Source organism: Aspergillus nomiae (assembly GCF_001204775.2).
Source record: "Aspergillus nomiae NRRL 13137 chromosome Unknown contig00010, whole genome shotgun sequence".
Lineage (NCBI taxonomy): Eukaryota > Fungi > Ascomycota > Eurotiomycetes > Eurotiales > Aspergillaceae > Aspergillus > Aspergillus nomiae.
The window spans coordinates 98,456-119,000 of NW_015378065.1; the positions used below are offsets into that span (position 1 = coordinate 98,456).

Genomic DNA, 20,545 nt, shown 5'->3' on the forward strand with positions numbered 1-20,545 from the left:
ACAGAGAGAGAAAAGACATACATCCTGCAACCCTCAACCCAAATTTCCCAGCAAAGAAGCCTCCACAGAAATCGGAGGTCCTGATTTAGAGGACTGCACTATATTGGGGATATCGTAAGAAAACATCGATTCGTAGGTATATACTTTGCTATTTACAGTACATTTATGTCTATTGTGCCCCCAGTATCTATTTACACCGTCTCAATGTACCGCTTAAACTCCCTATTCACTGTTAGCAACTATCCACGTTTCTCACCGGGCCATCTACTTACCAATCGGTCACGGCCTCTCTCCACACTCGCAACTCATGCTCACGAGTTGCAGTGAAGAAGTCCACAAATTCCCCATCCAGGATCTCGCGTGCAATGCTATCCGCTGCGTTGAACCGCTTCAGAGCTTCTTCCAGAGTATTTGGCAGTAGCTCTGGACGCGTGTTATCCTTCTTCATAGCTGACACAGGAGGCACCTTAATCTCCAACTTCTTCTGTACACCACGCCAGCCAGCGGCGAGAATCACACTGAGTGCGTAGTGGGGATGCAAGTCCGCGCCGGGAATACGGACCTCGAATCGCGTCGCGCCAGGCTTGCATACCGGGGGTGTGATGAGACGGATCGAGGCCATTCGGTCTTCTAGGCCCCAGCTGACATTCACGGGCGCCCAGAAGTTCTCCACTAGCCGTTTGTAAGAGTTAACGGTCGGTGCGAATAGAGGCATGATGTCTGGCAGCGCCTCCAGAATACCAGCGAGGAATTGGCGGCCCAGATCCGACAGCCCGACAGCATCAGGCCATGGCGCGTTGTCGTCCGGAGTCTCTCGAGCAAATAGGTTCTTGCCGTCAAGATCGCAAAGCGAAACGTGGATGTGGCCGGAGCTGCCTGGTTGACCTTGGATCGGCTTGGCCATGAAACAGGGCGTGATGCCGTGCTCGATGCCTATTGACTTTGCCACAAGCCTTTGGTTGTTAGCTTATACCGGTGTACTAGGGAAGGGATGCATACTTGAACAAAGATGTTCTGTCGGCCATTTCGCGAACATCGCATACTTTGAGGGCCTGTCAAATAAGCGACACATTCGTTTAGTGCTAGTCAAGGTAACTCACTGCTTCGTATACGCCCGGTCCTCCCTCGGTATGCCAACCCTCGATTCCACAGTTTATTTGTGCACAGGTATTGAATATGTCGTAAAAGTATTTTTTAAACGCCACCGGTCGAGTTGCGCTGTAAGAGAAACTGCCTGCAGTTATAGGGCGCAGAGATCCAGGGGTGTTTTTTTTCGAGGAAGGCTGCAATGTTCTGGGTTTGCGAGCCATTGCTGTATCCGTCTTCGGAAGGGGTTTGAAAATTCATGAACTCCAATTCCACTACTCTTGTTAGATATAAACGAGGAGATACGAGCAGGGACAAGACGCTTACCACCTGCCATTCCTTTGCAATTCTCTGCTGCGAGCTTATCGCATATCGATTTGAGCATATTCCGGCCATCTGCAGAGATAGTCTGGCCGTTCTGAATAAACCGCACCAAGAAAAAGGGGATGTCATCCTCCCATGGTATTCTCCTGAATGTGCTCAAATCGGGGACCGCGATAAAGTCCACATACCCAGAATCCTTGGGCGCGACATTCGCATCGGTCGTGTAGAGGACATCCTGCATGTCCCAGCCGAAAACTGCAGAGCTGAACCCGAATCCTTTTTCCGCAATGCCCAGGAATTTCTCCTTGGACATGACTTTGCCGCGGAGGATGCCATCGCAGTCAATGCCAGCGACTTTGACTTTGATATCGTCTGCCAGGAGACTGGAGAGATTTTCTAATGTGACGTTTGAGGCCATTGTTTCTGATTGTTAGTTTGCTTCACAGATTGGATCTGAAAAAGAAGTTGGCCGAGGCAGAGCTTTTAAGAATTCTGGAGAGGACTGCGGAGCCACCGAGCTTGATGCGACGGCTTAGCCCTCATGGCGTAATCCGCCGCACCGACGCTACGTCAATGTCCACCTTCTTCATTGTGCTGTCTTGTAGGAGAGTAATCGGTGCGATATTAACCGCGCCGCCGTTGGAGAATGTGGACTGCGGAATGGTTACCGCGGACCGCGCTGCGGGGGAAAAAGACCGCGCTTATCGATAAAGCTAACGCCCCACTTACCCTAAATGGCAGCTTACTCATTGATAGATGAGGGTTCGTGTTTATTCCTGTTACAATTGTTCCCACGTATAATTGTATGCGCTGCCGATATCCAGACTTACAATGAATTACTTCTATCCATTAGTTAAGCCATCATGACACGTATCATCCGAGTTGCTATCCTGGAGACTGACACTCCCATCGACCCCGTCCTTGATCGCTATGGGACCTACGGCGCGATTTTCAACCGTTGGTTGAACAAAGGGCTCCAAGGGCTTGGAGTCACTGATACCGAGATTCAAACAACCAATTGGGATGTAGTGAACCAATCTGTATATCCCAAACCGGAGGATTTCGACGCATTGTTGATGACCGGCAGCAGTACGTCTTCCCTGCTAAACACAAGGGTTTTCTAACAGCTCCAGAACACGATGCGTATGCAGACATACCATGGATGAATGAGTTGACGAAATACGTCCATGACATACACGAGCAGCACAAGAAGCCCATTATCGGTATATGTTTTGGACACCAGATTCTCGCGCGTGCTCTCGGGGCGCGCGTCGCCCGGAACGATGAGGGCTGGGAGGTTTCGGTCGAACCATTCCAATTAAGTGATACTGGGAAGCAGCTGTTCTCAAAGGAGTCATTGGTAAGCTATTTGGGGGGGTCTTAGTTCCTAGCTGACCGAATTAGAATATACATCAAATGCACACGGATATTGTGTACGACGTTCCGCCAGGATTCGTCAATCTTGGGTCTAGCCCACGATGCAAGGTTCAGGGGCTATATATGCCACAGCGTGTTCTGACACTACAGGGTCATCCGGAGTATGATGAGTTTGTGACGACGGAGTTGATCAAGCTTCGACACGCGATAGGACGCTTCGATGACGAGCTCGCCAAAGATGGATTATCGAGAGTCGGGAACCCGCACGATGGTGAGCTTATTGCGAGGGTTGCTTGTAAACTTATTGTTGGGTGAATAATACACGATGCGCCATTGGTAATTGGTGTGGCACTTAGATAGAGATACGTCGTAAAATATAATTTTTGACAAATATTGTGAACTTGATATAGCTGTCTATCATAAAGCTACGAGTATAACGGGTACAAGATGTGCAAGAGACCACCAGAATCCTGGGGAATTCAAGTGAACTGTGCAGACTCAGACTAGAGATTCCGTCGGATCCACCATGGAGAATTACCGCGCCCACCCACTTTGCGCTGTCTGCTATCGGAGCGCGCTGTTATCGATAACGTTCGACCTATATCTGAGCTGCGTAGCCGACAATCCCCTTCGCAACACAATCTCCTCACGTACCTCGAAACACACATACAACATCCAAGATGGCAAACCAAATTCGCACACTCTCCCCTGCCACGAACAAAGTCATTTTCGAGCACCCGGGGACTTCCCTCGACGAAGCTCGAGCTATTGCACAAGCCTCGGACAATGCCTTCCAGTCCTACAAGCAGCTCTCTCTTGCTGAGCGGAAGGCGATCATTATCAAGGCATTGAACATAGTGGATGCCAACAAAGAAACTCTTGCCAATGAGCTCACGGCTCAAATGGGCCGCCCTATCGCCTACTGCACAAAGGAGATTGACACCATGCGCAAACGCGCAGATTACCTCCTCAGTATTGCAGACGACAGCCTGAAGAATCTTCCCGGACAGGCAGAGAGCGGTTTCAGACGATTCCTGAAGAAGGAACCCCTTGGCGTCACCTTGATTTCAACTGCGTGGAATGTAAGGCAACATAAATTCAGCATCTGGTCATGATCTAACCATCTCTAGTACCCGTATCTGATCACAGTGAACACTCTCCTACCGGCCCTCCTCGCTGGAAACACGGTTCTTCTCCGCCCATCTCCTCAAACTCCCCTCCTCGGTGAACGGCTGGTATCATACTTCCAGGAAGCTGGGCTACCCACTAACGTCCTCCAACTCCTCCATGTCGGCTCCCTCGACGTCCTTGACGAAATTGTCAAGCTCCCCCAGATCAAGCTCGTTTCCTTCACCGGCTCCACGGCTGGTGGCATCCGCCTGCGTGAAGCAACGGCCCACCGCGTCGTTCCTGTGAATCTCGAACTAGGAGGCAATGACCCAGCATACGTCAGACCAGATGCAGATATAGCCTACGTCGCCGCACAAGTCGTCGACGGGGCCGTCTTCAACTCTGGACAGAGCTGTTGCTCGATTGAACGTGTTTACATTCACGCCGATGTCTACGACAACTTCATTACTGAAGTACAGAAGGAGTTGAGCACGTGAGTAGAGCGCCTTTCATATTATGTCTAATTATATTATGAAAGACTAACAGAAGTTAGATACAAACTCGGCGACCCCACCGACAAAAACACCACGACCGGGCCGGTAATCTCCAAGCAGTCTCTGAAGAACATCCAGTCCCACATCGACGATGCACTATCCAAAGGCGCTATTGACTCCACACCTGCCAATGCCACATTTACCTCTTTGCCCGCTGAAGGGAACTATATTGCTCCTAAGCTCCTTACTAACGTCACGCATGACATGGTCACCATGCGCGAAGAGACCTTCGGTCCTGTTATCCCTGTCATGAAGGTTTCTTCTGATGAGGAGGCCGTTGCTCTCATGAACGACAGTGACTACGGTCTTACTGCTAGTGTATGGACGAAGGACATCAAGGCGGGAGAGGCTTTGATTGAGAAGATTGATGCGGGTACCGTGTATATCAACCGCTGTGATTACCCGAGTCCGGTACGTTTTGCTTTATATGTCGTTGTGCCACTTGGAAGCTTCCATACTGATGAAATTGATCTTAGGACCTGGCATGGATTGGATGGAAGAACTCTGGTCTTGGATGCACGTTGGGACCACACGCGTTTGATGGGTTTTATAAATTGAAGAGCTTCCATATCAAGGAGGAGCAGTCTTAGTGTTATTACGACGGAATAATACGTATATAAAGAAGTCATCCTGAGCATCAATATCCACGTAGCCCTTCGACATTAGATGCGTGCAAAGACCTCTACTATACATCGTTCTGGATACCTTCCCTAAGATACATCTATCGTATTGCGTCTCTAAGAATCAACAAGATTAACTAATCGTAACCCACTCATAACAAGACTAAAAGCATTAGACAATCGAAAGCCCATATCAATACAAGCACCCACCAAACAGAGCCCACCAAGCAACTAGAACTGCCATCCAATCTCACATCGACCACAACATACAACCTTCTCAACCCTCCAAACTCCCCCAAACCCACGAAAACAACCCCGTCTTCTCAGGAAGCCTCCTAGAGCAAAACTCCCTCCACTCCCAGAACCTATTCACATCCACGCCGCCACCTGCTTCCTTCCACTCCTCCCGCGGCGGATACGGCGACTTATCAAAGGACAAACGAGCCCCGTACCGTGGCGAATCACTATATCCACCTCCAACATCTGACGCGCATAGAAATCGCCCAGCCTCCAATGTGGCTGTGTATTCCTTCGGCAGGAACGCCGCATCCGTCAGGAGCTGTTCATTTATGACGCGACGGTTGATCGAATCTCCCAGTGTGGTGGGACGGCGTGTGGTGAGCGTCATCTCGATGTTAAATTGGGCGAGGATAGACGGGCGTTGGGTGGGTTTGTGGGTAGGTCGATGGGTTGATTGAGGTGTTCTGGATTTTTGGGCTTCCACTCGAATTCTGCGGCAATCCAGACGACTAGTTCAAGGCGGCAGATTAGCTGTTGGGAGTATCTAATTTAGTCATTGTGACATGTTGGGCTGGGGGATATAAGTTGGATGTACTATGCCTGTACCGTCTTTGTTGAATGCGATTTGATTGAATTCGTCTGGGTCCCAGGACCAGGTTTCTGCAGTCAGAATGGAAAGGAGTGTTTCGCTCATGGTGGTACTCAAGGTTGTGTTAACCTGTCTAGATATGGGAGCTTCTGTGGGTGGTCTCTATAGGTAATATAAAAGATTGTATGCCTAGTGACCACTCTGTCCTTATGGTATTTGGCTAGCTGCAGGCTTACGTCATGAAAGGATAAAATGGAGTATGCGAATCTGACAAAAAGCATAGTATCCTTAGAAGAAGAAAGGTGGCTGGACTTGGTCTTCAAGACTCGAGTCTATGAGGCTTATTTGACGCCGCACGCTACTGAGACGCTATCCGAACGTAACAGGCGCCAATCAATAGGAATTCTTTTTCTTTCTAATCCTCTTTCAGTCGACTTAGCGTCTCCCAGGCGGATTCTAAAATAAATAACTCAGATCTATAAGCTGTCTCTGACGGATTTCACCAATACCCTCATCAGGCCGTGATAGCATCTTGTGGCCTTCAACCTTATTCAGTAGTTCCCTTCGCCATTTTATATATAACTGGCATTGAAGAAGTATATACTTTAAAATCTATAATACCTCTCTGCATTCATTTTCCTATGTTCTTGGTAGGTAGTCTTACTATCTCATTAGCCACTACTTTTAATATCTTCTTTGTTAAGTTGTAGAGAACCGGAGATTCACTATCGAATCTGGAAGCTATTCTGGTCTACCATATCTAGACTCTAAGTAGATCATATAGAGTATAGAAATTGTTAAATACAAACAGTTCAAGCAGAGTACGTAGATTAAGTAAACAGAGTAGACAAAGCATGGAATTCAAGGCTAAGTACAATGGCAATGTGAATGAATCTGCTAGCCGAAAGAGTCAACAAGTGTAGTGAAATATCTAAATGCAGCCATGGCTTGCCCTGATATGTTGTAGATCTGACTTCTAGGCCGTCTTTGCAAGACACGCTCGGTTAGTTAAGAGAGACCTCGGCAAGGACGACAGAAGGAATTCATCTCTATGTGGCATATAATGGCAGTAACATCTAAGTTATGAAAAATTGGCGAGAATATCTATCTATCCTGAGATGATGGACGCGTGTGTCGGAGTGCAAAGAGACGGAGACCAACTATCTCACTCGCCCTGAGAACCCGACGTCAACCCTACTGGTATTCTAGTTATTTAACTCGTACCGAGAAGCCCAAGCTAGGAAACGAAAGAAATATCATTCTAGCAGAGGTTGTTCTAGCTGAATGTCGCTAACGCATGGTTCAGGGGAAAACCTGGAGGCACCCAGCATGAGAGGCTTGGGCCGGGCCTCAATAATGGGATGATCTGCTACAATACCGGGAGAGTCTGTAGACAGTTTCAAAGTATTAACAAGGATCTGATCCTGCCTCGTATTGCAGATTTGCAAGCAATTTCAGCTGAACGCATCCGTCCCGCAGCAAGTACACGTATAGCTATTACTATGAATTCATACTGCATATGTACCACATGATAATAACTGGATATCCCCTCTACCTTCTATCTTAACTTCTATCTATCTTTGGCCGTAGATAGTCAATTACCAAAGACCAACAATGGCCTACTACCTCTGCTTACGGCTGTACGTATAATTGTTGTCTTATCGGCAGAGACAATCCCCCAACTGGGGGCCAAAGTAAATCCTTCTAGAACTCTATCTGTTGTTCCATCTCACTAGAATACTGTATCGGCAAAGCCGACGCTATGCACAAGCTGCCGCTAACCCTAGAATTCGGCAGCCAACCGAAGCATCGGCAGCAGCCGACGGACCGTCGTTGTCTATCCGTTGTTTTAGAACCATGTATAGGAATGTAACCTCCCAAAACAAGATGCGATTTTCAGAGAAACAAACTCTACTGCAGGCACCCGTGGTGGTATTACCCCAGTCGAAAGGAGTGCCATGAATCCTGCCAAAAGCAACGATCATACGAGAAATGATCAATTGGCCCAAAAGATGACCAGTGGGTCGAGTATATGGGCCAAAGTGTAAGAAACGTGCCGCGATTGTAACATACCACGCAGCTGCAGATTCCAGCCTCGAGGATATGCCTCACACAAGACCAATATAGCACGAATTAATATCACTACAGCGATCTAGGGAGGTGCATGTTCGACATCGGCAATGGCTATAAATACAGGCCAGAGGACGCAGGAAGTCATGAATGAGCAGACTTCATTCCTCAGATACTTACTTCCTTACCACTACCATCTGAATCTGTCCTTCCAAAATGGTTCTTATCAAAGCCCACGCCCTTTTTGCGCTCCTCGCTGGAGTCGCTCTTGCCACCCCAGTGGAGATTACTCATGAAGAGCGTGCCGCAGTATGTAACTACTATCTCTAACCCGTTCATGGACAACATATTAAACAATTTGCCTCAGGATCTCAAGTGCACTGTGGACGGCAAATCAGTTTTAATCTCCCCTGCTGTTCGCGACTGGCTCTATCCGCTCGTTCCACACCCCGCCACTTGGAAATACCCCCATGAATTCATGAACTTGGATGGTATTACATGGGGCAACCCACGTTGCAACCCGGCGGGTGGTGCTCAGCCCAAGCTCCTTGAGTTCCCCATCATGCTTGATGCCAAGGGAAAGGCAAAGAAGGAGGTTTACAACTACAAGCAAGCCAAGCCCAGGCCCGAGCCAGGTGCTTGCCGAATCGTCACCCGGAAGAATGGGGGCGACCTCTGCGGAGTGATGTGCCATAAGAAGTACACTACCGCGAAGACGAAGGAGGATAGATTCTTCGCCGAGTGCAAGTAGGTTGGATGATGTAACACTAAGTATTGGGGGAGGCATTGGATTAGTCGGTATTACTTTCATGTATTGTGGCTGAGCTGTATTCTAAATTATATCTAGACTATCTAGGGTTGCAGAATGGAGTGGAGGTTGCTTAAGAGGGTTTGAGCACATGAAATTCGGAAGGGCTAAATTAGTTAGCACTGTAGTTAATCTATTCCTTGGAAAGCCTATTCTAGCTAGAACAACTGTATTTAACTGTAAAATACTAGTGTAATAGAGATAAGTGGGGTGGCCCTACTTATATATACCTAAGCACTCTCCTCAATTTTATAATCTACTCGCGCATATAACCTCCGACAAATATCTCCAGAAAACCCCACCAGTTATCAAGAATGGCCCCAGAAAACCCACTTAACCTCCAACGGGAAGGAATACCAGGAGAGTGGGATATCGAAGACAAGCTTTTCGAGATTCTCATCACCTATCTTCCACCCACTTCGGACATCGCACCAGGCCAAGCAGCAGAGCAAATCAACCGCCTTTTTCCAGCCAATCGCCCCGAAGGATCTGATAAAGAAAGCCCCGAGAGTTTTCTCTTTGAGTTCTGGGACTTGATGATCAAAGTCGCCTGTCAGCTCGACCACGACGAGATTCCTATGCAGCGCTTTGTCAACCTTCTCAAAGCCCTTCGCCAACTTCCAAGCACTGCTGTGCTGGGAGATGGTACTCCTGCTTGGCGAGATCTGCCTCACTTCTCCATGTATCTGTCTGAAGAATGGAATAGTGCGCTTTCCCCATTCTATTACTCCACCATACTCCGACATCGTGAAAGAACTGGCTGACCGGTATAGGTTTCAACCCCCTCGAATCCGGACCGGATGATGAACGGTTAGGCCGCTGGATCAACTTGAATGGACTCATGGTTTATCTAGACAATGAAGAGCTCCTCGATGGTCTATCCCGTGCTCTGGTCACCATCTCGCTGTGTTTGGAAAATGATGAGGGGAAAGCTCAAGCTTCCATCATGAGCCTGGTCCCTACTGCCGCGAAATGGTTCAAGTTATGCGGTTCCAAGATCTACAAAGCCAGCCAAGCAGGGGAATGCCGTGATAGTGAAGTCCGCGGGCAGCTCTGGAAGGGAGATCCAGGTTATTGCATGCCACGATGGGAATTCTGGAGGACGAGACTTGCACAACTCGCTGAATACCCAGAATCAGAACAGATAACGAAAGAAATGTGTTTAGCTGCTCTCTCCGCAATGGATCATGCTGCTGGGCATTGAAATTATTGAGATAGAGCTTGGAGCTTTGCTGAGAAATATAAGTATACTGCGCAACCGGGATATAAGCTTGATAGAAATAAGACATGTATATCTTGTGTTTTCTGAGGATATGGAAATTGATTATATACACTTCACGACGAAATAGTTGCAGTCTCTTGTTAAACAATTTTGTATAATAATTTGATGTCTAAACAATCGCAGTATTACAGGCAAAAAAGATCTAATATGACACAAGAATACATCAGCAGAAGGAAATCGGCTCAACTTGGTCCGTAAGGCCCTAGGGTCATTTGAGGCCTTCGAATGGAGCAAGTCCTACTAGTATATTATAGTACGAGTAAATCGAATACTGTAGTTTCAATTAGTTAGGTAGTAGACAACACTGGCCTCCTTAGGATCTACGTGAAGCTCTTTAGATAATCTTGGAGAAGGGATAGAAGAACATAGGCCTTTGTTTTATATAACTTGGGTATAGTAGATGACCACTCGAAACACAGCCCAGCAAAAAGTAAGAGAAATGTAAACTTGTGCGATGAACTTTGGTACGATATATCAGAGCTCTCATCACACTCAGTCGATCACAAAGGTCCCAACAGGCCACTCCTTTTTGGTCACTTCACGATACGCTGCACCCTCTAGGAGATCCGTCATATCTTCCCCTATGTAGTTATCATTGTCGTGCTTATAAGGCATAAGCCGCAGCAGCCCAACTCTGCGATAACGTTGTGGCCCCCCACTGTTGGCTTTCTCTCTCTTCAGTCGCTGTAAAAGGAGAAGATAGAGAACTGGCTGAGACCCTATATGTGTTTTAGCAAGTTGGACTAGTGTGAACTCCGTGCTGCTGCTTGAAACATTGACAGAGCCGCCGGTTGTCGTCGATGCGAGGTAGTCAGGCCTCATCAGGGCGATCTGTGCTAACTTCCTCGTCCTTGCCAACGGACTGAGTCGTGTCAGGACCCTCCGTACCACATTCACAGGGTTCCAATGGGACTTCGAATAGCCACCGAGTCTCAAATGGAGGTGTCGATAGGGTGCATCCAGGGTTAGTACCGCGCCTTCGACGGGGCCAAAGTCGTCGTGAAGCTTGTCGCGAACCTCAACACCAACGACCTTTGCCAGGTAGTTGAGGGTATCACCACTTTGCGAGGGCCACGTTAAACCGTCAAACGTGTCGGCTCCTACCCAGCTCCATGACGGCCCGCGATTTTTGGAAACACCAGTCGGTATTGTCCTAGCAGGTAGTCTAGGATGTTTGTCGTCGTAGCCGAAGAATCGAAGCATGGCGCGTCGAAGAATTTTACCGGGTGGTCCTGAGCCACCGCTGCTACAGTGAAGGCCCCATAGCAAGCCAAATAGAAGATCGCCCCTCCACAATCCTGCGCAATACTGTTCTTTCAACTGAGTGTGGAAGGACTCGGCTATTGCACCGATCGCCGGCAAATAGTCATCCTCGGATGTGAGATGCCGTGTTGCATATTCTTGCAGCAGCTCGTACCAAACTTCGTGCGTAGCTGCCGCAGATTTTGTGGAGTCTTCGGGTTTCCCTGAACCAGTTGGAAGGTGTTTGACTTTTGAGAACAAGGTGGAACAAGGTGTGGGTTCCTCTGCTGGCTCAGTAGCTGTCCCAGCGCGGCATTCCCAGATCATCTCTCTTTTCGTGTAATACAAGAGTCGTTTCGACAGAAGCTCCTCCTGGAGCGTCCGGCCGCTGGTGGCCCAATGCGAATCCCTCGACCGGGCCTTGTTGACCGGACTTCTGCCGCTTCGAAAGATGACTGGGTATGTCTTGACGCTATCAGGGTGATCCTCTCGACGCCAAGGGAAGGAGCAGTTATAATGCGGTTCCCGTTTATCCAGAAACCCGTCGTTCACCGTTTCCGTGCTCGTAGCGGCAATGGTGACAGCCGCATTGCTAAAAGCGCGGCTCGTTCTCGAAGCTTCGACTGCCAAGTCGTTGGTATCATCTTGAAAAATGCAGAGGGAGTCGATCCATAAGTAGCGAACTCCTAGTGCTCTTGTCACGAGGACAGTATCCTGTAGAGTGGATGGGAAGTCTGACAGAGGCTGTCCACTGCGAAGATTATTAAAAGATGAAGCGTTGAGAGTGAAGCCTGAGTCCCTGCCCCCGCAATAGCTCAATGCCACCCATTTCCCGGTTTCGTCGTTCTCACTGACATGTAAATGAGGCGGTGTGAGCGAGTCCCCAACATCGATGACGCGTGTAGGAAGAAGGGCTGGTTGGTCTTTGTCTGTATCGCACTCTGCATGCTCCCGCGAGCACTTATCCAGCCAGTCAGCCGCCAGAGAGAGACACGTCTCGGAGCGCAGATCCGCGGGCATTTCATTCCGGGCCAGACGTTCAAGGAGATATGTGTCCCCTTCCGGGATCTCTGCGTCTATTCAACATTAGCACCACTAAGTCTCGCAGCCATCGAGCGGATACCTACCCTTTGCAATACATATATCCAACTGAGCAACCCACGTTCCGTCCGGGCGCCCACGCTTATCATTGTCGGACATAGCTACAACCATCAACTGGGCGTAAGAATCATAGACCCCTTGGTAGATGGCCAAGCGAAACGGCCCGCGATATTTCTCACACAGGCATTTATCGCCACCATAAGGTGAATGGTCGCAAAATCGTATTCTACAATGTGCCCAGATCATGTCACAGAACTCACAACCAGCTTCAATGGCATTTTGAAGAGCCGTGACGCTGGTGTGGTGAGACTGAAAGTGCGGAGTGGAGGAGAGATATGGGTCTGGGCTGGTTGAGACGTTCACCGAGAAGGCTTGCGAGTTGTGGAAACCCTGCAAGAGGTCTCGGATATCAATGGTTTGGCAGACATCGCATAAATTCATCTTTCAGGAAACCCACGATGAATTTGAATGAGAGCTGAAGAAAAATCCTCATTCAATCCTAATTAGGATAACTATTTTTTTTATAGTTCGTTAGGCCTTGCGTTACGTCAGCATATGAGTCCCAGCTCCCGCCACAGCACCGCCACAACACTGCCGAATTTGATCGATCGACGCGCGCAACGCGTCATGGCTGGCCCACAAGGCAGCTGTGTATTGATATTCATTGCTTCAAAGTTCAAACCTCAGCTGCCTAATGATAGGTGCCTGTTACTGACAGAGATTTGTTTCAGTGGCTGTGCCAATGGGATCGGCGCGGTAGCTTGCCGACTTTATCGGTACTGCAGTGGCTCCGGAGATCTTAGCTTGGTCTTCAATCTTTATATTGAAGGTGATGTCATGACTGCAGGAATAGAGACCCTGATTGACCATATGCTGGGCTTTGTCCAGTGGGTATAGTGTTGTACTATTTATCGTGATATGTGCTGCACTATAATATGTGGAGAAAGTACCCAAACCTACTCAAATTTCTGGGCAGGGTTCAAATAGAGCATGATCTCTGAAATTTCTATTAGTCTCTTGTTCTTCTCCTTCTATCTATCGAACTATCACCATTCTCAAATCAGAGAAACACAGAGGATTGAGTTAATATAAACTCTACCCCAGAGAAGGTTCCCACACCGACTTTTAGTCCTTGATCTCAATGGTCAACACTCATAAGTCAGTATAATGCGATGCGAGGGGGTCATACATGCAATGTAGCTAATGCTACTGCGTCACCAGACCCAAGCCAGGGCCAAATTTGGGGACATCCTTTTACACTTGACTGGCATGGTTATACTTCCGGATGACTAGAGCAGTGGTTGGCTTAGTCAAGTTTATATATTTAACTAGGTGATAACGCAAACAATATGTTCCAAGCAATCTTATTGATAGATTAATATATACCCCGACCTACCGTACTATCCATCGAAAACACTTTGGTAAGCTGGATATGTGGTCTAGTGGACGTGCTGTAACTTAAGAGTAGAGGAGGCACGATCTAGCAGGTGATGATGAAGACATAAATGCATCGAGACTGTCATCCCTGTTCTCACCACATAGGGTTTATGCACCAACACCTAGATGCAGATAGTACCTATACAGTATAGGCTATTAGGGACTGCGAGATGTGAGCTACTGAGCAGCGGTAAAGACAAGATACACTCCAACCAAACAGCCCCGCACCAATCCATGGACACGTTTCACTCGCCCCGAGATTTCAAACCCCCTCGCAGAAGAAAAATCCATAATGCGCACCAATAAGCACCCGTCGCATACGATGCGACGTGCCGCACGAGCATCCCCAACAATGGACTCTGCTCTGGAATGCAATCTAAACCGAATCCAGTAATCTGCTTGAGCGCGGTCCGGGACCGCGCGAGGGGCAGCAGCAGCCCCACGCTTATCGCTGCCTTATCGCAACCGAGGCAATGAGGAAGTAGCCTGTTGTGGATCGTGTTCTATGGTAGGTAATGGAATGTCGATAGGTAACCGCGGTGTGGAGCGGACTTTGTGCTGCTCACCGCATTGCTGGGTATCGTCGAGATGCGGGGTGAACTTATAAAAGGGGTTTTCTGTTCTTTTTTTTGTGAAGTAACTATCTGCTAACTGCGTATATCGTTCATTGATTTGAGAAGCTTGATTATCTACTTTTCAACAAATTATACATCCAAAGAAAACACAATGGTTGGAAGATTAGCTGGAAAGAATGCCATCGTTACCGGTGCTGCTGGGTAAGTACAATTTCCGAAAAATAGATAGCGCCGTTGCTAATTAGGACTGCCCTGCAGAGGCATCGGTCTCGAAACCACGATCCTCATGCTCCGCGAAGGTGCCTCCGTCCTCATGACCGATATCAGCGGACCGGGCCTCGAGAAGGCCCTCGCGAAAGTAAACGAGGTCGTCCCCCAGCGCGACGGCAAGGTCGAGTACCGCGTGGTCGACGTCTCGAAGGAATCCGAAGTCGAGGCGGCGGTGGCACATCTCGACGCCTGGGGCGGCCTGGACGTGATGTTCAACAATGCCGGAATCATGCACCCCAAGGATGGAGACTCCGAGGAGACACCAGAGGCGATCTGGGACATGACAATGAACATTAATGTCAAGGGTGTGTGGTACGGAAGCAAGCATGCGGTGAAGAGCCTCCGGAAGCACGGTAAGAAGAAGGGTAGCGTGATCAACACGGCGAGCATGGTTGCGCTTGTGGGTGCTGCGACTCCTCAGCTGGCATATACTGCTAGTAAGGGTGCCGTGTTGGCGATGACTAGAGAGTTGGCTATTGTGCACGCCCGGGAGGCTTCCGCTTTAACTCTTTGTGCCCTGCTCCGCTTAAGTATGTTCCTCCTGGTTTACTATGTGCGGGTTTGAGCTAACAGCGTTTAGCACGCCACTTTTGCAAGACTGGCTGGGCGATGATAAGGAGAAGCGTTTCCGTCGCGAGGTTCACTTCCCCAGTGGCCGGTTCGGTGAAGCCATTGAACAGGCCCATGCGGTCATCTTCCTGGCGAGCGATGAAAGCAGCTTCGTGAACGCCGCTGACTTTGTCGTCGATGGTGGTCTGACGAAGGCTTATGTGACTCCGGAGGGCCCTGCCACCGAGGCTCCCAAGAACCTGGGCCAATAGATATAAACGGAGAGAGACCGCAATTCGGTCGGGAGTTCATGAATCATGATGTATTGTATGAATAGAGCCTTTTAATCAACCCTCATGCGAACGAGATCCAGATTTGATGTTGCTGCATTGCCCGGCAAATATTCCACGGGCCTGCCTCGTCAAGAGGCATTTGCCACATGTTTTCCAGCAGTAGAAGAGTCCGTTGCATGTTTCCAAGACCGAATGTGCTTACCATTGTAGTCAGCCGTTGTCGTAGTTGGTCCTGCTGTTCTATGTCATATAAGCAGGATCCGACCACCGCGATCGGCCAGCAGAGACCAGAGTTAATGCGAGCAGTCGCCGATAGCTGGTTCAGATAAGACATTGCCTCCGTAATCGCCGTGTTGATCAAACCCTGATGCATGCCATCCTCTGTTCGGGAGAACGACCCCAGACAGGTGTATAGATAGAGTAACATGGCCTGTTGAAAGACCCGACCGGCCAAAAAGACCTCAGGAGTGACGAAGGAAAATGGATTCCATCGCATGATCTGGGACTGCAAGGACCCAAACATGGCAATGTCATCGGCTGTTGGCATGGTCGGTTGGCCGTCGAGCATCATCCACTGGCGGCCCAGATCAAAGATGCACGGGATCATGAGCAGTAACTCTAGCCAGCAGCCGCAGAGATTTCCCACATACTCCGACTCAAGGAGCTGACGAGCTTTCTGTTCCAAGTCGAAGTTGAGAAGCAGCTGATGGCTGACCCGCGCATCGATGGAGATCATGCTCACGGCGGCGGTGTATGTGTAATATTCAATAACAAAGTCTTTTAGGTCCTTCGGCACGGCGGCGTCACTCAGAGACAGGAGTCGTGTTAGCAGTGAATTTGCGGCTGATAGATGATCAAAGATTGTCCCGTTCATGTCTCCCTTGGCTGTCTATCACAGTGTTAGCTGCCTACTAGTTTTCTTTACGTAATGGGAACAGTACCTCGGTGAAACACATCACAAGAGCCCCAACCGTCAGCATTAGCGGGTTGGACTCTTTGCCATCGATAAACTCGGTAACCCCTTTCCGAAAAAGCTGCAAAGCTTTGGTGTAATGACTCTGAGCTACCTCGTCGGCGTCGTTGCGGCACCGAAACGCCCGGTGTGCCGCACTCTGTGTGAGAACGAGTTGCAGAAGCAGGTCACTGCTGAATGCCAGCGGAACGATCTGAACCAGAAAAGGGTTGACGGGAGTCGAGCCGTTGGCCATGACATCGGCCGTTGTTGCGAGATAATGGCTCAGCAGCTGAAAGGATTCAGGGCTATAGCCCGGAAGCATGGATAGGCTGCGGGGCATAAAGTTCCCAACGCTCATCGATGTGGGCGAGTCCGGCCCCGAGATGGAGCTTCGCGGAGTAGCATGAGAATAGCCCATTGGAACTAGAAGAGCTTGTTCATCCATCGGTGGTGAGAATGCCTCCGCAGCCTCGAAGCCGTTCAAAAGCGCGGATGGGGACACCGCCGATCCGGCTGGTGAACTCGGTGACCCCGACGAGTCACGCTGTGTTCGTACTGTGCATGGACTTCCCGGCTGGTCCGGTACAGCTTGTTGACTGAAAGTATTTGAGCTATTTGGCCTTGTCGCGCTGGCGGGTATGTTGACCGGCCATTCACAATTGAGCTTGTTCCGCACGCATCCTCCACACGATGGTCGAACTTCGTCGCACTTTTTCTTTCGACGTCTGCAAGTGTAACAGCCCGTCCTGACACGGACAATCGGCTCTGTCCGGAGCCGTTTATTGGGTGGCATGATGGTGAAATGAGAGGGGTGGGTTCGCGTGGACTATGACTCGGATAGGAGTCAACGGAGAGAAGAACAGCAGACGGTAAAACCGGACTCAGTCAGTCACGGTAATACCTTATGTGGCCAAGATAAGACCGTGTGGAGTGGGTGGAGTCCCTACGATTGGCCCAGACTCGCCGGACGAATCGCCGGGCCATTGAATTTGTGGGGTTCCGATAAGATAAGGTCATCGCGCATCTACGATCTTATGCGCCTACGATTTCTACTAGTCGTGCCTGGTCGGAAGAATGCTCTTTCATTGAACTGGTAGTTGTGGCAGCACTAACAACCTGCTGCAATAATGATATATCGTCAATCAGACATTTACATTCCATATGCGCAAGGTGAACACAACTTCCATAGGAGTACTATTTACTCAGTGATACCAGACTCGGTCTTTCCGTTCTTCTATTGATAAGAATTACATTAGCAAAATGCACAAGGAGATGAAAGTCCAAAATGTCAGCGAGGGGAGCAACCTACCAGCTTCCTGCTATACTTAACACCGACATTGTTCCCGCTGACAGAGTCATACGGGATAGGGCTGGTGTAGTTATAGGTGGCAGGAAGATCCTTCCACGTCTGCTGGACAATGGGCAATATGCCATGGCCAGCAGAGCAGCTTCCCTTGGTCAATGGGACAGGCCACTCCGGATCGAAAGTGCTGTATTCTCCAGATGATAGCGGACCTGGGTATGTCTCGTTCTGCAGTAAATTGCCGGTCTCAACCTCCCAGTTGACGTATCCGGTCTTCTCAGCCAGCCAGCTGAGCAGGTTGGCTCCGCAATCCCAGCGACCCAGCGATGGGAGACCCCAGTTGGCCGAAAGGGAGGCAATGATGGAGTAGTGAGTGTAGAAAGTGTCATCCTGCTTGCCCCGAAGGTTCTCTGGAACAGCACCTCCAAGGAAGAAACTGTAGATCCTGTTTTCAATCTCATAGGTATCACTCTCGTCGAAGGTCAGGAGAATAAGCGTATCCTTGGTGAAGTACTCATTTTCCAGAAGCTCGGAAAGAAAACCCCAAGTCCAAGAGCCAGAAAAGGTGATATTGGTGTCATGGGCGTCATTGGTCATGTTTGGGGTGACAAAGCTGTATTGAGGTAAACGTTCATTCTTCAGGTCATCATAGAACGTGGTGAAATTCTTGATCTGACGTAGGCGAGTAGCGTCCTTAGTCACCGAGTCGTACAAGACCATGGGGTTATGCTTTCGGACGTAGTCATTGGCACCCGTCTCTTGATTGGAAAAGTTTTTCCCCTGGTAGCCTGGATAAGGTAGGTGCTCCTGGTACTCGCCCCAGGCAATATTTTTCACATCGAACATATCAGCAATGGAGGACACATTGGCAGGCACTTGATTAAAGTCACCACTGTCCATGCCAAAGGTGTCACCTCCGGCAGAAGCGCAGTAGTTGGGCTCCGAAGGATGTGTGACTGCCCAGTAGTTTGTGAGAAGAAGACCCTTCTCGGCAAGCTTGGAGAGATGAGGATCATTTGCGGCAGACTCAAAGTCCTGGAATTAGAGTCAGAACGATTCCCGGCCACGTGTCTGGGTTGTCCGCAAGCACGAACTTACCGTGTTTTCCAGCCAAATGTTGACAAAACGGTTGAATGCAAGACCCTTGACATTAGAAACGGGAGAATGGGGCAGAACCGTCGCCTGGGCAGCTCTAATTTCTTCTAATGAGGGGTAGGGCTCCGAAGATGTCTGAGCGGCGGCGAGAGATAGACCCCCGATGAGGGCCACGAGGGATTGCCTGGTAAACATGATGCCTATTGCTCTATTGCCTCGGTAAAAGAAGGAACAATACTTCGTACAATTGATTGGTATGTGACTTCCTCTCACAAGAGTTGAGGGAGGAGAGAAAGGAAGACCGGAGTCGGACCTGTCTCCTATTTATGCATGAAGGATGCCCTTACATATGAGCCATCCAGAATTGTAAAGGCGGGGATAGGCGAGCATTGGCTCGGTCAAAGACCTTCCCTGCATGGCCCATGCGACTTCATCGATAGTACTCCGGAGTAGTATCGGGTTCTTCCGTCCTACAAGGTACATGACAATCTCAATGTAACTTGAACTTGACGACGGCATCTCCGCACGTTGTCAATGGATGGCCGCTCACTGGCCTGCGGGGGATCATCCGCTGGCGCCCAAAGAGGAAGGCGATCAGCTGAGGTTGGCAGGTGATTGGACCGAGCGGATCCATCCAAGTCACGTGCACAACCCATGGATCTGGCTTGTTCGCCCGGTCGCGTGTCCAATTTCCTGAAATGTCTTCACGGGAGTTTTGGAATGAAAAAGTGCCGATACGAATTCGAGATTTAGTTGCTGCCGAGAATGCATAAAGCTTTATGACTGATCTGGGAGATGTTTCCAAATACTCAGTACTCGTTAGAATTATCTATCCGAAGCTTGCTTGGCATTGGTTAAGCTCTATAGTTTCATCTGAAATGCTTATTCACTTCTATACCAAGGAAATGTTATTCTTCGACAATTGTTATCTTCTAAATAAATCGGACGACTATGATAATTTCAACTTGTAACACATATGTAGGTAGAATATACGTTCAAGATTCCGAGTCTCTTGAGTATAGCCAAGCATAACATACTATATATAGTCTGCGATACAACCGCTGTACAAACACTATATAGCTTGATTTACGGTCCCCTAGTAAATCGGATAGATGATGATTATTTTTCTACATAAATATGTCTAAAAGCACATAAATGTTGTCTTTGAAATCAATATACGAAGCTTTGTCCTTCACTGTCACCTCTGGGCTGCGCCGCTGCAGTGATTTGCGCCACTTCTCGCCAAGACCCCTGTTTTTACAAGTGTGTATTTCTGCTGTGATTACCAGTGAATCAGTGACCTTTTATCCGATATCTTAATCAACCCCTATGTTACTTGCCATTTATTGTCCGCCGAACTTCCCGACTTACCTACAGATGCATATATCGTTCGTCCCCAGAATTATACCATCAATGCCCCGTGGTCCATTATTCATGCGGCAATTCGTTCAAAAATACGGGATGTCAACCATGTCGCCTTGTGCCAAAGAGCCCCTTATTCTGGGCATAGTGCTCAAGAGTGAGACTGGGCAGAGTTATAGGATTGAAGAAACCCTTAGCGAGCGGAGAAAGCCTCTACTATCCGTATATCGTGCAAGGTATGTTGAATTGACTATAGGCTCCTGCGTATCAATGCTAACCGCCATGATGACGAAAAGTGCTGAA

The 20,545-nt window shown here is 48.9% G+C and overlaps 6 protein-coding genes across 6 annotated transcripts; 2 read left to right on the plus strand and 4 right to left on the minus strand.

The window, feature by feature from the left end:
• Nucleotides 1-191: 191 nt before the first annotated feature.
• On the minus strand, nt 192-1,828 carry ANOM_001097 (glutamine synthetase family protein; the record flags this gene model as incomplete). The annotated part of the gene is made up of 6 exons (XM_015546354.1): nt 192-222; nt 273-953; nt 1,000-1,052; nt 1,101-1,139; nt 1,201-1,361; nt 1,414-1,828. The coding sequence occupies 6 exons, from the start codon at nt 1,826-1,828 to the stop codon at nt 192-194; spliced, it is 1,380 nt and encodes a 459-aa protein (XP_015411614.1).
• Nucleotides 1,829-2,273: 445 nt separating this feature from the next.
• On the plus strand, nt 2,274-5,041 carry ANOM_001098 (uncharacterized protein; the record flags this gene model as incomplete). Its single annotated transcript, XM_015546355.1, has 8 exons — nt 2,274-2,499; nt 2,544-2,770; nt 2,815-3,098; nt 3,213-3,270; nt 3,405-3,869; nt 3,918-4,390; nt 4,451-4,862; nt 4,928-5,041. 8 exons carry the CDS (start codon nt 2,274-2,276, stop codon nt 5,039-5,041), a joined length of 2,259 nt encoding a protein of 752 aa, XP_015411609.1.
• Nucleotides 5,042-5,348: 307 nt separating this feature from the next.
• Nucleotides 5,349-6,005, minus strand: ANOM_001099 (uncharacterized protein; the record flags this gene model as incomplete). The annotated part of the gene is made up of 2 exons (XM_015546356.1): nt 5,349-5,820; nt 5,875-6,005. 2 exons carry the CDS (start codon nt 6,003-6,005, stop codon nt 5,349-5,351), a joined length of 603 nt encoding a protein of 200 aa, XP_015411608.1.
• A 4,547-nt stretch (nt 6,006-10,552) lies between these two features.
• ANOM_001100 (HET domain-containing protein) lies at nt 10,553-12,844 on the minus strand (the record flags this gene model as incomplete). The annotated part of the gene is made up of 2 exons (XM_015546357.1): nt 10,553-12,378; nt 12,430-12,844. The coding sequence occupies 2 exons, from the start codon at nt 12,842-12,844 to the stop codon at nt 10,553-10,555; spliced, it is 2,241 nt and encodes a 746-aa protein (XP_015411641.1).
• A 1,722-nt stretch (nt 12,845-14,566) lies between these two features.
• On the plus strand, nt 14,567-15,506 carry ANOM_001101 (oxidoreductase, short-chain dehydrogenase/reductase family; the record flags this gene model as incomplete). Its single annotated transcript, XM_015546358.1, has 3 exons — nt 14,567-14,616; nt 14,674-15,215; nt 15,283-15,506. The coding sequence occupies 3 exons, from the start codon at nt 14,567-14,569 to the stop codon at nt 15,504-15,506; spliced, it is 816 nt and encodes a 271-aa protein (XP_015411640.1).
• An 82-nt stretch (nt 15,507-15,588) lies between these two features.
• On the minus strand, nt 15,589-19,075 carry ANOM_001102 (uncharacterized protein; the record flags this gene model as incomplete). Its single annotated transcript, XM_015546359.1, has 5 exons — nt 15,589-16,416; nt 16,469-17,078; nt 17,685-17,716; nt 17,792-18,820; nt 18,884-19,075. 5 exons carry the CDS (start codon nt 19,073-19,075, stop codon nt 15,589-15,591), a joined length of 2,691 nt encoding a protein of 896 aa, XP_015411643.1.
• Nucleotides 19,076-20,545: the final 1,470 nt, after the last annotated feature.